The sequence below is a fragment of the Penicillium robsamsonii genome (genome assembly GCF_028829455.1).
Source record: "Penicillium robsamsonii strain IBT 29466 chromosome Unknown utg000002l_segment0_segment0, whole genome shotgun sequence".
NCBI lineage: Eukaryota > Fungi > Ascomycota > Eurotiomycetes > Eurotiales > Aspergillaceae > Penicillium > Penicillium robsamsonii.
The window spans coordinates 108,256-120,277 of NW_026643220.1; the positions used below are offsets into that span (position 1 = coordinate 108,256).

At 48.8% G+C, this 12,022-nt stretch overlaps 5 protein-coding genes across 5 annotated transcripts; 2 read left to right on the forward strand and 3 right to left on the reverse strand.

Moving 5' to 3' along the window:
• Window positions 1-530: 530 nt before the first annotated feature.
• Window positions 531-1,496, reverse strand: N7447_003274 (RNA-binding signal recognition particle subunit SEC65; the record flags this gene model as incomplete). Its single annotated transcript, XM_057227549.1, has 2 exons — window positions 531-958; window positions 1,031-1,496. The coding sequence occupies 2 exons, from the start codon at window positions 1,494-1,496 to the stop codon at window positions 531-533; spliced, it is 894 nt and encodes a 297-aa protein (XP_057086890.1).
• A 224-nt stretch (window positions 1,497-1,720) lies between these two features.
• Window positions 1,721-2,431, reverse strand: N7447_003275 (uncharacterized protein; the record flags this gene model as incomplete). Its single annotated transcript, XM_057227550.1, has 3 exons — window positions 1,721-1,889; window positions 1,981-2,088; window positions 2,142-2,431. The coding sequence occupies 3 exons, from the start codon at window positions 2,429-2,431 to the stop codon at window positions 1,721-1,723; spliced, it is 567 nt and encodes a 188-aa protein (XP_057086891.1).
• A 1,268-nt stretch (window positions 2,432-3,699) lies between these two features.
• On the forward strand, window positions 3,700-5,303 carry N7447_003276 (aminotransferase, class III; the record flags this gene model as incomplete). The annotated part of the gene is made up of 5 exons (XM_057227551.1): window positions 3,700-3,706; window positions 3,759-4,061; window positions 4,129-4,475; window positions 4,533-4,985; window positions 5,055-5,303. The coding sequence occupies 5 exons, from the start codon at window positions 3,700-3,702 to the stop codon at window positions 5,301-5,303; spliced, it is 1,359 nt and encodes a 452-aa protein (XP_057086892.1).
• Window positions 5,304-5,476: 173 nt separating this feature from the next.
• ysh1 (cleavage polyadenylation factor subunit YSH1) lies at window positions 5,477-8,563 on the reverse strand (the record flags this gene model as incomplete). Its single annotated transcript, XM_057227552.1, has 6 exons — window positions 5,477-6,021; window positions 6,078-6,726; window positions 6,777-7,588; window positions 7,654-7,988; window positions 8,258-8,355; window positions 8,411-8,563. 6 exons carry the CDS (start codon window positions 8,561-8,563, stop codon window positions 5,477-5,479), a joined length of 2,592 nt encoding a protein of 863 aa, XP_057086893.1.
• A 628-nt stretch (window positions 8,564-9,191) lies between these two features.
• Window positions 9,192-10,960, forward strand: N7447_003278 (uncharacterized protein; the record flags this gene model as incomplete). Its single annotated transcript, XM_057227553.1, has 2 exons — window positions 9,192-10,269; window positions 10,323-10,960. 2 exons carry the CDS (start codon window positions 9,192-9,194, stop codon window positions 10,958-10,960), a joined length of 1,716 nt encoding a protein of 571 aa, XP_057086894.1.
• Between the last annotated feature and the right edge of the window lie 1,062 nt (window positions 10,961-12,022).

The following is a 12,022-nucleotide window of genomic DNA, read 5'->3' on the forward strand; positions in this document are numbered from 1 at the left end:
TATAATCTAGTAATTACTGATCCGCATATATTGCATAAGTATAATGCATGTAAGTTCACAAAGCATGGGCCACTTTCCCTTGATTACCACCCCGGATTTCGGATAGGGGCCTCCGAAGTCGAGAGGCCCAAATTGGGGTTTTTTTTATAAGCCTCACTAAGAAGGTGGCTAAAATTCTGACCCTTGTCATACTGGCTTCGACAACCGGAGATAAATAGGATATGAGACACAGGTAATTCGGGGACTCTCCAAAGCTAGATGGCGATCAACGGGAATTGCGTGCTACAGCCTACATATTTAGTCCAGACTAGGGCAACCCTAATTGATCCCAGGACGTTTGCATAAGTATGGTCATAGAACTACCAGGTAGAAACACGATTGGAGGTGGATGTACAATAAGATCAATTCCGATGGAGGTCCGTGGTATCAAGGAAGTATTCCTTTCTCGAGTGCATCAAAAATCAGGGAGGAAAAAGCAACGCCCATCGCCATACAATGCAAGTGGAACACAGAAGAAAGGACATGCTAAATCATGCCCTGATCACCTTTCTCTTTTCCTTCTTTTTCTTTTCCGGACCTGCCCCTGAGGGCTCGCCACCCATTCCGCCCATTCCACCCATTCCACCTAGTCCACCTAGTCCTCCCAACATATTACTCAGTCCGCCCATTCCACCCATTTGGCTCATCATTTCAGACATGTTCGGCATTCCCTCCATGCCCTGCATACCCTGCATCTCGGCCATTGCATCCTTGAGGGGGTTGTCACTGACACCACCACCACTGTAGGCAGGTGAATGGATAGGTAGGATCTTTCCGATCTTCCAACCGCGTGGGGCAGCAGGAGCGGGTGGTAGCTTCTCGGGCATGGGCAGGCCACGGATTCGTAGCCTGTAGGGTGATTTTTCGGTGGTAGGGTTAGCCTTCAAGTACTGTGCGACAAGAATATAGAGGTGGTGCTCTAAGCAGAAAGGTCAGTTCAAGTCCAAAGATAAAAAAAACCCCCTCCATTCCATAATTATCAACCACGTACTGTTCTTAATCTTCGGGTTGGCTAATTGACCATCCTCATTCTTAACCTGCACACGGACACGACCAGGATTTGCCCAATCTTTAGGATGCAGCTTCTCAGGCTCCAAGCCGGCATTCAAGCCAAGCATCTGGACGGCATCGACGATATCTCGCGCAAGAGGGTTTTCCACTGCGAGCTCCGCACCGACTTTGCGGCCCTCGGCGCGCGATCGGGTCTTATCAAAGTACACGGGGTACAAGCATGAGAAGTGTTGGGGGATCTCGCGCTGGGGCTCAGGCGCTGGCATGGATGGCATTGATGGCATGGGCATCTGTCGTTGTTGGGGTTGAGGTGCAGCAGCCTTGGTCGGGACATTCACGGGTGCTATGATGGCATTGCTGGGGAGGTCCTCGTCAGAGTCGTAAGAGGGGGCGACCTCTTCTGGGTCGGAGTCGGAGACTTCCTCGATTTGGGCGTGACGTGACATTATGGTTGAAGTTGAATGGAGAGATGTCTGGGGAAGGCCGAATTGTGGCCAAGTCAGAGGGGCAGAATGAAGTGTGCGGGCGGTGGGACGTGGGGATGTTTAACTGCACGTCAATATTAAGTATACAACATCAAATTCAGCAGCCAACGAGTTTCGATATAATCAAACAGAAAAGCAAGAGAGGTTATCTAATTGACAATGGGTATCCCCACCAACTGGCTGACTTAACCTATACCGGACGAATAATTCACTGGTGCTGCTTCTGTGTCCGCAAAGTTCCACAATTGCGAGTGTTGTAAGACCAGCGCCTTTCCATCATCCATAGCTTGAATAATTCTCGCCAGCTTCTCACCCATGAAAGAGAGAATCAGAATATATGCATGTATTGAATGACTTATGACTTGCTCGAAGAAGCATCGCACATATGATAGCGTGCAGCTCATGTGTCGTGGGACGAACATGAGTTAGACATGACATGACCGACTGTGGCTTGCAAGGGTAATCCGTGTATTGGTAATGACTGACCAGCTCCCACACTTTTGAGAGAGGAGCATCTCGTATGTAATCAGAGTTGCCTTCTTTGTATTCCGGGCTACGAGATGTTACGCATGTATCGAAATAAAGAATTCCTTGTAGTCTGCTTACTTCCAGTAGCTTTGGTTTCTAAGGTCTTCGAGTGCGAATAACTCAGATGGGTCTTGCGTCGTCATACGCAGGTGAGCATCAATAGCACCCTCTACGCCTTCGGCTTGACTATAAGCATCATATGTTTGATTCAACCTTGAATGGCCCTGCCATCTGAGGTTCTGAAGTATTGGTGCGACTTCAGAAGAATACTTCTTCCAGGCCGTTTCCATGATATCCTGTACGCTGGGAATACACAGCTTCAGACAGTCCTGGTCCTCTTCCTCCACCATAGGGTGTTTAGGATACATTCGAAGAAGTTTGTCCGGATGAGATTAGAAGCACGGCTTGAATTGCAGAGCTTCATTTTTTGCGGATCCAAGGACACTTGAAATCCATGCATTCCAAGTGCTTGAAGAGTCTCAAGAGAAGGGAAGTCCTTGTTGAAAGAAGGACCGGGGAAAGACATGCAGCTGAGCTTGCGGTACAGTCATGTTGACCAAATGAAATCAAGTGAGTTGTCTGGAGGAGAATGAAGGAGAGACGGTATTAGAGGAATGGGTGACAGTGTAGATAACGGCTCTGGGTTAGAAGCTCTCAGAAAGTTTGGAACGTCACGGTCAAGGAAATGTCACTACCTACATATTATGTGTACGTACATGTCTGTGAATCTACTTACATGCAACTATTCAACTGACATTACCTTCCAAGGTTGGATTCACTCATCGATGTCTTGTGTTTCGTAGTTTTTGGTAAGTATATATATATATACAGACAATATCACCAGGTAAGAAGGAAACGAGCTACTTATAGAAGAGATAAACCAGAAGCAGAGACAGGCAGCGGATGGTTTTTGCATATAACGAGTTCATTCAATCTTCAACATCCGCGACAAGAACGTAAATGAAGTCTCTAGCGTGTTGTCAATGAATATATCAGACTTCCAAGCAGATCGATCATTGTCAGTATAGCTATTATACTCGCGCCAGAATTCCATTCATTGCAGATTATCAATTCAAAGGTAGATTAGCTTGCATGGGTGCTATCAGATGCTCAAGTTCGGGTGAAGACCTAGAATCAAAAGCTCCCATGCATATAAAGCTTTGTTTTATGAACAGATAGATTTTATAGCCTGGCATTCGTTAGCCTTGGAACTACTGGTTGTTTACTAAGTGCGAGTGGTGGCACTCCAAGGCTGAGTAATCACCCTATATGACCTCGGGAAATACTTCGAACCCTAAAAAGCGGCACAGGAAAATGACTGTAGACTAAGATTCAGCTCTATCATGCATCTTCTCCTATGCTCCCATGTGTCATTGCTATAGGGTAATCTAAAGCTCTCTTAAAGAGAACTGGGCAGATAGACTCGGCAGATACCTTAGATAGGGAATCAATTCGGACCCCAAAAGTCCGCCCCCCAGACCAATAGAGGGCTCGGCCTCTTCACTTCGGCATGCCGAACCCACTTAGCCCCGCATAACATCCCATTGCCTCGGGTGAAACCTCGGGAGATAGACTACATATATCACCCGTTTCATCTTCTCAATCCATTCTTACTCTCACATTTCTCCAATTCACTATGACTGGTACGTTGATTGCAATATCCTGGCATATTCTTCATTCTGATATACTTCCCAGAAACCAAGTCTAGTGCCATTCTTCACCGGGACACACGCTTTGTCCCAAAGAAAGCCATTGGCGGCAAAGGGTGCTATGTGTTTCTGGAAGATGGGACCAAGTTCCTCGATGCCACAGGTGGTGCAGCTGTATCTTGTCTAGGACACGGTAACGAGCAGGTCACCCAGATGATCAAGGATCAGATGGACCAGATATCCTACTGCCATTCTGCTTTCTTTGGCACCCAGGTAGCTGAGGATCTTGCCCAACTCCTAGTGGACTCTACTGGAGGAAAACTCTCCAAGGTCTTTATAACCAGCTCGGGTGGGTTAGGGCAGCCCCTCCAAGAACCAAAAATTCAGTTCACACATACAGTGCTGACGATATCCAGGGTCTGAGGCCGTCGAGGCTGCACTTAAGCTAGCACGCCAATATTTCTTGGAGCTTCCAACCCCCCAAACTGAGCGTATCAGGTTCATTGCGCGCCTTCCATCCTACCACGGCACCACGCTTGGGGCCCTTTCGGTCGGTGGCCACGTTCAGCGTCGGCAGCCATTTGAACCACTTCTCTCCAAGAACGTTTCCCATGTTTCCCCATGCTATGCATATCGTGGAAAGCGAGACAGTGAGTCTGATGCAGACTATGTGGAACGTCTGGCAGCCGAGCTAGACGCAGAATTCCAACGTGTCGGACCCGAAACTGTGTGCGCATTCATTGCAGAGCCAGTCGTCGGCGCGGTATGACTTCCTATCTTGAACTCTACACTGCCAGATTATCCAACTTATACTCATTAGGCTCTCGGTTGTGTCCCCGCAGTACCAGGGTACTTCCGTGCGATGAAAGCCGTTTGCGAGAAACACGGTGCCCTCTTGATCCTTGACGAGATTATGAGCGGTATGGGTCGTTGCGGGACCATGCATGTCTGGGAACAAGAGGGTATTGTCCCCGATATCCAGGCTATTGCAAAGGGTCTGGGTGGTGGCTACGCGTCAGTATCGGCCATCTTGATCAGTGACTCTATTGTGCAGACTATGGACAAAGGCACTGGGCAATTCCGCCACGGACAGACATACCAAGGCCATCCAATTTCATGTGCTGCTGCGTTGGCTGTGCAAAAGACTATCCAGGAACAGTCTCTACTGGACAATGTCCGGACCATGGGTGCTTACCTTGAGAAACAGTTGAAGCAGCGATTTGAGAGCCATCCTCACGTGGGAGATATTCGCGGAAAAGGATTGTTCTGGGGTGTAAGTTGCATCTTTCCTCTAGTTGGTATTACACAACCAATAAAAAAATGTGTTGCTAACTCTTTCCAGCTTGAATTTGTTAAAGATAAAGCCACGAAAGAGCCATTTGACCCCAAGGATCGTCTGTCTTACCGGATTCAGGAGAAGGGTCTCCAGCCGGAGCACAGTGTCTCGCTGTATGGCTGTTCTGGGACCGTGGATGGAATTAAAGGAGATCATCTTATCCTCGCGCCACCTTATATCGTGTCGAAAGAGGAGATTGGTATCATCGTTGACACGCTAGAGAAAGTTATGGAGGAGGTTTTTGCCTCCCTATAGAGCGCACTCTATCTCTACTTTAAGAGTCCGCTTCTGTAGCTTGGAATGTGCAATTATTTAAACAATATCATTTTGTCAAATAGAACACCCCGGGTTAGATGGCAAAGGAGATTTAGAAACGTCAAATCATGTGAATGCTGGGATATTTGATTATTATACAGATACGTGAGAGATCAAGATCGGGCCTCAATAGCAGCTGCTTTCTTCCTATCGGCCAGTTCAATCCCCTTTGGCCCGTTGGCAGAGCCACTAAACGTCACGTCCTGATGAATTGAGCTCTCTGCCCACAGGCCAGCGACAGTCTCAATGGCCCGTTCAACGACTACACGAATGCGGTCTCGCAGGACAGGGTTCGTACACTCGACTTCTAGGTCCTCGAGCCACACGCGGGCAATATGCTTGTCCACCCTGATCTCAATACCTGGGACGGGGATACCCATTGTGATAAGACGATCCAGCTCTGCAGCCTCAATGTCGGCAATTCGCTCTTCGTTCACCTCTTCGCCATCATCTTGTGGGCCGAGTGCGAGATCACCCGGGACTCGTGGGCGTTCAATGGGGCCAATGTTGTCGCCGCCGAATTGGGCCTCGAGCATCATCAGCATACGAGCAAGCCGCTCTTGTGGTCCAGACTGAGCATGAGGGTTGTGAGGAAGTGAGGGGATTTCCATGTCGTCATCGTCATGATGATGGTGGTGGTGCTTGTTTTTGGCCGATTCTAGAACCGTAGAAGTTAGCATAAGCAAAGAGGGGAGTAGGGGTAGAAATTCATACGCTTTACGGAGGCAGGGCTGCTTTCGACTGTGAGCAGAACAGCCATAACTGCATCTGCCACTCCGTCGTTCATCATATTACCTTCCCATTCCAATTCAACTTCACGGCTGCGTGAGTGATGGCGGAGATACACACACCCCATGACAAGGAATGTCTGTGTCTCGTCTGATGGAATTTCCTCGTCGGCATCCTCTTGCTTTAGGATGTCGTCAGTATGCATGTCTTTCTTGCCGTTGGTCTCAGTCTTCTTGCTATTCCCAATTTCTTCGATGGCTCCGAAAGTTCCCTCGAGAGCCCATCGGATCAAGTCCATGCTCGCGGAGCTAAGAGTGATATGCTGTTTGCAAGTAATAGTCGTGGTTGTCAAGCCCGCGTACTCCTGTAGGTCATCAGGGGCCATCAATGACAGGTTAAACCCATTTTGTACTAAGACTCCAGCCATGAGCTGGGCATCATCATTCTCCGATGGAGGCGCAAGCTCTGCGAGCTTGCCGACGACCTTGGCAATCTTGTCCTTCTTGAAAGGGATGCGAACTTCGTCGCAGTTTGCTGGGGTATAAACTTTGACTTTGACGGCTTTATCTGCGTTAAGGCTGAGCAGTTTCGACTTCAGCCTCATCATCTGATGTTTTTCGCCGTGAACGAGGATCTTGGGGATGTCAGTAGAATTTCAAATAAACTGGTGGATGTCACACTTACCACAACTGGTGCTCCGACTTCCTCAATGAAAGTACGATTTTCCACGCCATCGACGTGGGCTGCAAAGCTGACCTCGTCAACAGTGCAACGACGAGGGATCATAACTTTCTGATCCTCGTCATTCACTCCGGGAACACGACCACGACCGTGCCCAGCGGAAACCTTAGACATGACAGCCGGGATCTGATCAGGTTCATTAAGTAACCCCTTAGCCATGGTTCCCTCAACGCTGTAGCCGGTCATGACAACGCCGTTGCGATCACTTGGTGCCCATCTTTCCAGCAGCTCGCGACTTGTTCCCGTCTGCAACATGCCGGGAGAGGCAAGCATCACACATCCTCCAACATCGTCGAAACGCTCTAAGCTGCGGAGACTTCGAACGAATCGGAAATCCCAAGGTCCGACACTCACGCTCTTATTACCGCTGGCCTCGGCCTCGGCCATACGCTGTCGGAAGAGTCGCTTTATATTATCGTTCATGGCACCAATATATGTTTGGTATACAACCATGCATCGTCGTGCCATGTTTCCAATGTAGTAGATGGGGAATTTTTGGAGTTCTGGGTGGGTTTCCCAATATTCATCAAGGATAAGAAGCAGCTCTTGGGCACGTCCGAGAGCAAACACGGGCATCAGAACTCGACCTCCACGGTTGAGAACGCTCGTTATTGACTTCATCAAGGCGGCCTCACGTTCCAATCGAGGCGGATTGGAGGAAATGCCGAATGTAGATTCTGTGATGAGAACATCGATCTTCGTGCCCTTGGGCACCGCGGCGGGAATCAAGTGTCTGTCTTCCTCGCGAGAGTAGTCTAGCCGGTTACGTTAGCAATTTGATTGACAATTCTGTAGATGACAAATAACAAGGCAAACTTACCTCCTGTAAACAAAGTCACCAACCCCGCAATATCAACTTTGAACATGGCAGCACCGAGAACATGTCCGGCAGGATACGGGGTAATACGAATGCCATTGATCGTATGTGTTGTGTAAAAGTCAATGGTTTCAATCATGGGAAGTGTTGACAAGTGATCACGCTCGGTGTATAACGTGGTGCGTTGATCGGAGGAAGAGGATGTGTTGCTGACCCGAACGTTGTCTTGAATGAGCCATTTGTAGATTGCTCGGGTTGCCGGAGTCATGAAGACTCTTCCTTTGAAGTTTGTCTTGCTGAGAACATATGGGAGGGCGGATGAATGGTCAACATGGAAACTATACAAATCAGACTGTTAGTCAACTGCGATAACAATAAACGCGCTGAAGGAGAACTCGAATTCGAAACTCAAGAGGGTACAGTGATACAAGAAATATATGCATGACATTGAATTGTATTGAGCTTTCTCATATATATGCAGGGGAATGTGTTCCATTGAGGCAGCAGAGGCAATAGACCGCCAAATAACCCAGCCTCATATGGGTAAGTGTAGAATGCCTCGAGCTTGCCATTCCGTATATTATGTAAATAAAAAAGATGCACGTACTGGCTGATTAAAAGAACATCCACTGTGCTCAGATCGAACTCGTCGAAGAATGGAAGTGCGGAGAAGCCTTCTTTTGCTGGATGCATGCCCGCGTCAAGCTACAGAAGCCAAGTCAGTATTTGCGACTTCATTTCTCATTCCACCAGGACTTACCATCACTGTCTTTCCTTTATATTCCAGGATGTGACAACTCCGTCCAACTTCATTGCCGCCGCCGAGACAGTAGAATGCCAGTTCGTCTGATGGGTCAACGGGCTCATCGTCAATGGCCGTTCCCATTGACGAGGCTTTGCGCTTGGAGGCCATGGTGCCAAGAATTAATTGGGTAAGATGTCAGGAGATTGACAGGTTTCTTAGTATGAGTTTGAGAAGCCTAGTTGAAGGGCACTAGTACCCGCGTCGCACGGTAAAGCTCAGGATATCAATATGAGCTTCGATCAACACCCATGACTTGCGCAACAAAGGCTATAAGAAATGCTGCTGCTCAGTGTTTAAAGCAGATGTCAATGCACCCTTGAAGACTGTGATTCAATAGAAGAGTGATCTCTTTGGCAGCAGGCGAAACCTCACTTGAACACCCGCAGATTTGGAGAGCTTAGTCAAGCTTAGTCACGTGTGTCGCGATCCGCGATCCGCGGAGCAGAGTTCGACCACCTAGAAAGCTCCTTACCACATCACGTATCTCCCGTGTCTCCCCGATTACTATTCCTTTTGCGCTCGAGCCAACTATTTCACGATTCACGTCTCGCGTATATGGTTGGAATTCAATATTGAGATGGTCAAAGGTGGTGGAAGTTGGCGGTGCGAGCAATCCGCTCAGTTTAACGGCCACGCGTGGACCTCGATTCATCTGCAAGGCTACGACGGCTCGGCGCAATAGGCGTTATCTCATCTGAAATCCAGTTTTGCTCTCACTGGGCAGTCACACATCACAATGGCACAAGCTCGGCATCCACAACAGCAGGCACCCCCGCCGCCGCAGTTTGCCTCCCAACCTTTCTCCCCACCTGTCTCGTCCCCATCCCCAAATTCGGTAGCATCTCCTGTGAATGGAGGCGCTGCACCTCCTCCATCTAAGCGACCTCGCCTCTCTCCTCTGCCGCCTTCTCAAACGCAGTCTCCTTACGGTTCTCCGAGCTTCAACGCAGTGCAGCTACCGCAAAACCCATCCCCAATGAACGGAACGCCGATGAATATGAGCATGAATATGAACATCTCTTCGACACCTGCCCCCGCTCCTCCCGGGACCATGGGTCCTCCTTCTCGCCCAGCGGACAAAACAACGGATGCTGCTGAGCTGACGGATGTTCTAGCGTCATCTGGAATCGATGTGAGGGAAGAGGAAGCATTTCTCACACAGAGCTTTTCAGGGCAGAATGCGCAGGCGCAGCCTCCCCATCGAGGACCACAGTCTCAATACCCGCCACCTATCAACACCTCCTTCACGTCTCAAGGCTCTGCCCCGGGAACGCCCTCGGCTTCAGCCAGCTTCGGTGATTTGCCTCAAATCAAACCGGCGATCACACACGACTCGTTCACCGGCCAATCCTCCCAAGCACATGTTCCTTTCAAGGATCCCAATGAACCGACTCGCGAGGACACTATTGCAGCAAGGCGAGCACAGTATCACATCCAAGAACCATTCTTGATCACAAAGCTTCTCGAGCAGAAGCTCCAGAAGCGAGGCTTTGACCTTGGTGTGCGAATTCCCTCAGAAGGCCTCTTTCACCCCGTACCTGGCCGACCACAGCCGATTGAAGTTACTGGTCCGGATGGCTCTTCTGTAGTGCGCACCGGTCAGACAATTCTCAACCAGGAAGGTGCTCCTCTCGTGGACATCCTGAACCTTCTATCTATTTCCACCGAAGAAAGATTTAGGGGCGTCATCGACTACGCCTCGACTCTTGCTCGAAGTCGCCGAGCACATTCTCATGGCGTAGTGCCCAATGAGTGGAAAGATGTCGCGAAACCCCTTGTGCAGGCTACGGGAAGCACTCAAACCCCTGTGAAACGTACGATTTTGCTCATACCCACTCTACGGACTTGATACTAATTAACTTGACAGGTGCTCATGCTACCATTGAATCCTCCAGTGCAAAGTCCAATGCGGCAAGATACAGAGCATTCATCCACCGAGAGAGTTCGCAAGAGGAAAGGCGCGCAGCAAAGCGTGCCAAACGCAACAGCAATGCCATTCTTGATGAGGCCGGTCGAGCTGACTCTATCGATCCAATGGGCTCTGCACCCTCGACACCTCTCGGCGAAAGGGCGCCCAGTCTCGATAAAAAGTCAGTCACCAAAAAAGAAGCGAAGAAAATGCAGGATTCCAAAGCAACCGAGGCCCAACAGCATGCACAGTCTGTGGAAACGGCCCGCATGGCTTTGTCCGGGGGTAGCCGCAGTATGTTCGGTGCCAAAAAATCATACTCGTGGTTGAAGCCTGGCGGCAAGACCGGTGGATTCTCGTCTCCCTCACGTCCGACTCCTTCCACCCCCACCGCCGGTCCTGAAAAGACTAGTGTCGGCGAATCCACACCCAGTCAGACTCAGCGTCTCCTCGGAATCTGGCGTGAAGATCAAGAGAAAGGGGCAGGCATTCAGGTGAGAGATATCTTGTTCATGCTGGAGGCGGATGGACGAGCGACCAGGCATGTGCAGAGGGGTTACCTGAAGGATCCCAAAGAGGATCGGGATCGAAACTGACTGGGTCATAAATGTTTGTAATCTTATTTTCTTCCCTAATTTCTTTGTTGGCCCACGGGAGCCCTGTGGTTCCGGGCATCAGGAGTTCTTGTATTCTGTGTGTGTGTATGGTGGCGTCGGCAGGCTTATGGAGGTGTTGTCAGGTTGTGAAGCCATCTTTAATTTCATCCAACTACACGTTGAGCATACATTTTTGAGAGGATAGAGGAAGGAACTTTCTTTACCTCAATAAATTACCCTCTCGTCTAGGATATGTACATGTTTTCCTATGGCCACAGGTAAAAATGCAATAACCGGGGATTTGCTGGATCAGACGGGTATCTCTGTCTATCTCATGTTATACATATCCTTTCAGGAGTCTGTTGTAGATCTCTTGTCCTGAGGATTCTACAGTTCTTGCTATCACAAGCTAGGCCAGGTTAGATATATCAAGTTGCTCGATTTGGCTACGGTCTAAAGATATCCAGATCAGGTCAACAATACGAATTGTTTAGAGCCAAGGCAACAGTCGAAACATTCGAATCTTCTCTATTATCCTGCCGTTCAAGTGAATATGTATACATTGTCCGTGATTAGTATATCTAGCATCTATTTGGGTTTACTTTTGAATTGCCTCACTTTTAGATATCTATTACTCGATAAGAAAGTTTTATTGGATTCCAATGGCTGTAACCTGACAAGCAATATGTATGAAGTTTTGTTCAGTATATATGTTATTTTCCTATTGTCTCTATACAGCCCCTTCTCTCCCATGTTCCACCTTTCTCTTGTATTCACTAATAGCCCATTGAAAACTTCATCAACATTCAATTTCTATTACACCTATATATATCTGATTTGGTGTATTTCCTCCGGGCCAATCTGGATGCTGACTCAGTTGGAATGCCTGGCCCCCGGGGAGGTAGTATCAATATGGGGCGGCATAGTCGTGATATCAGCATTTCCTACAACTTCCTAGAGTTGTAACGGTATTTGATATACTTTTCGATCTTGGGATTCTCGATATCATTGAGATTGAGGTTCTCCCTTGTGGACTGGATTCGACTAAGCCAGGGCTTGGAC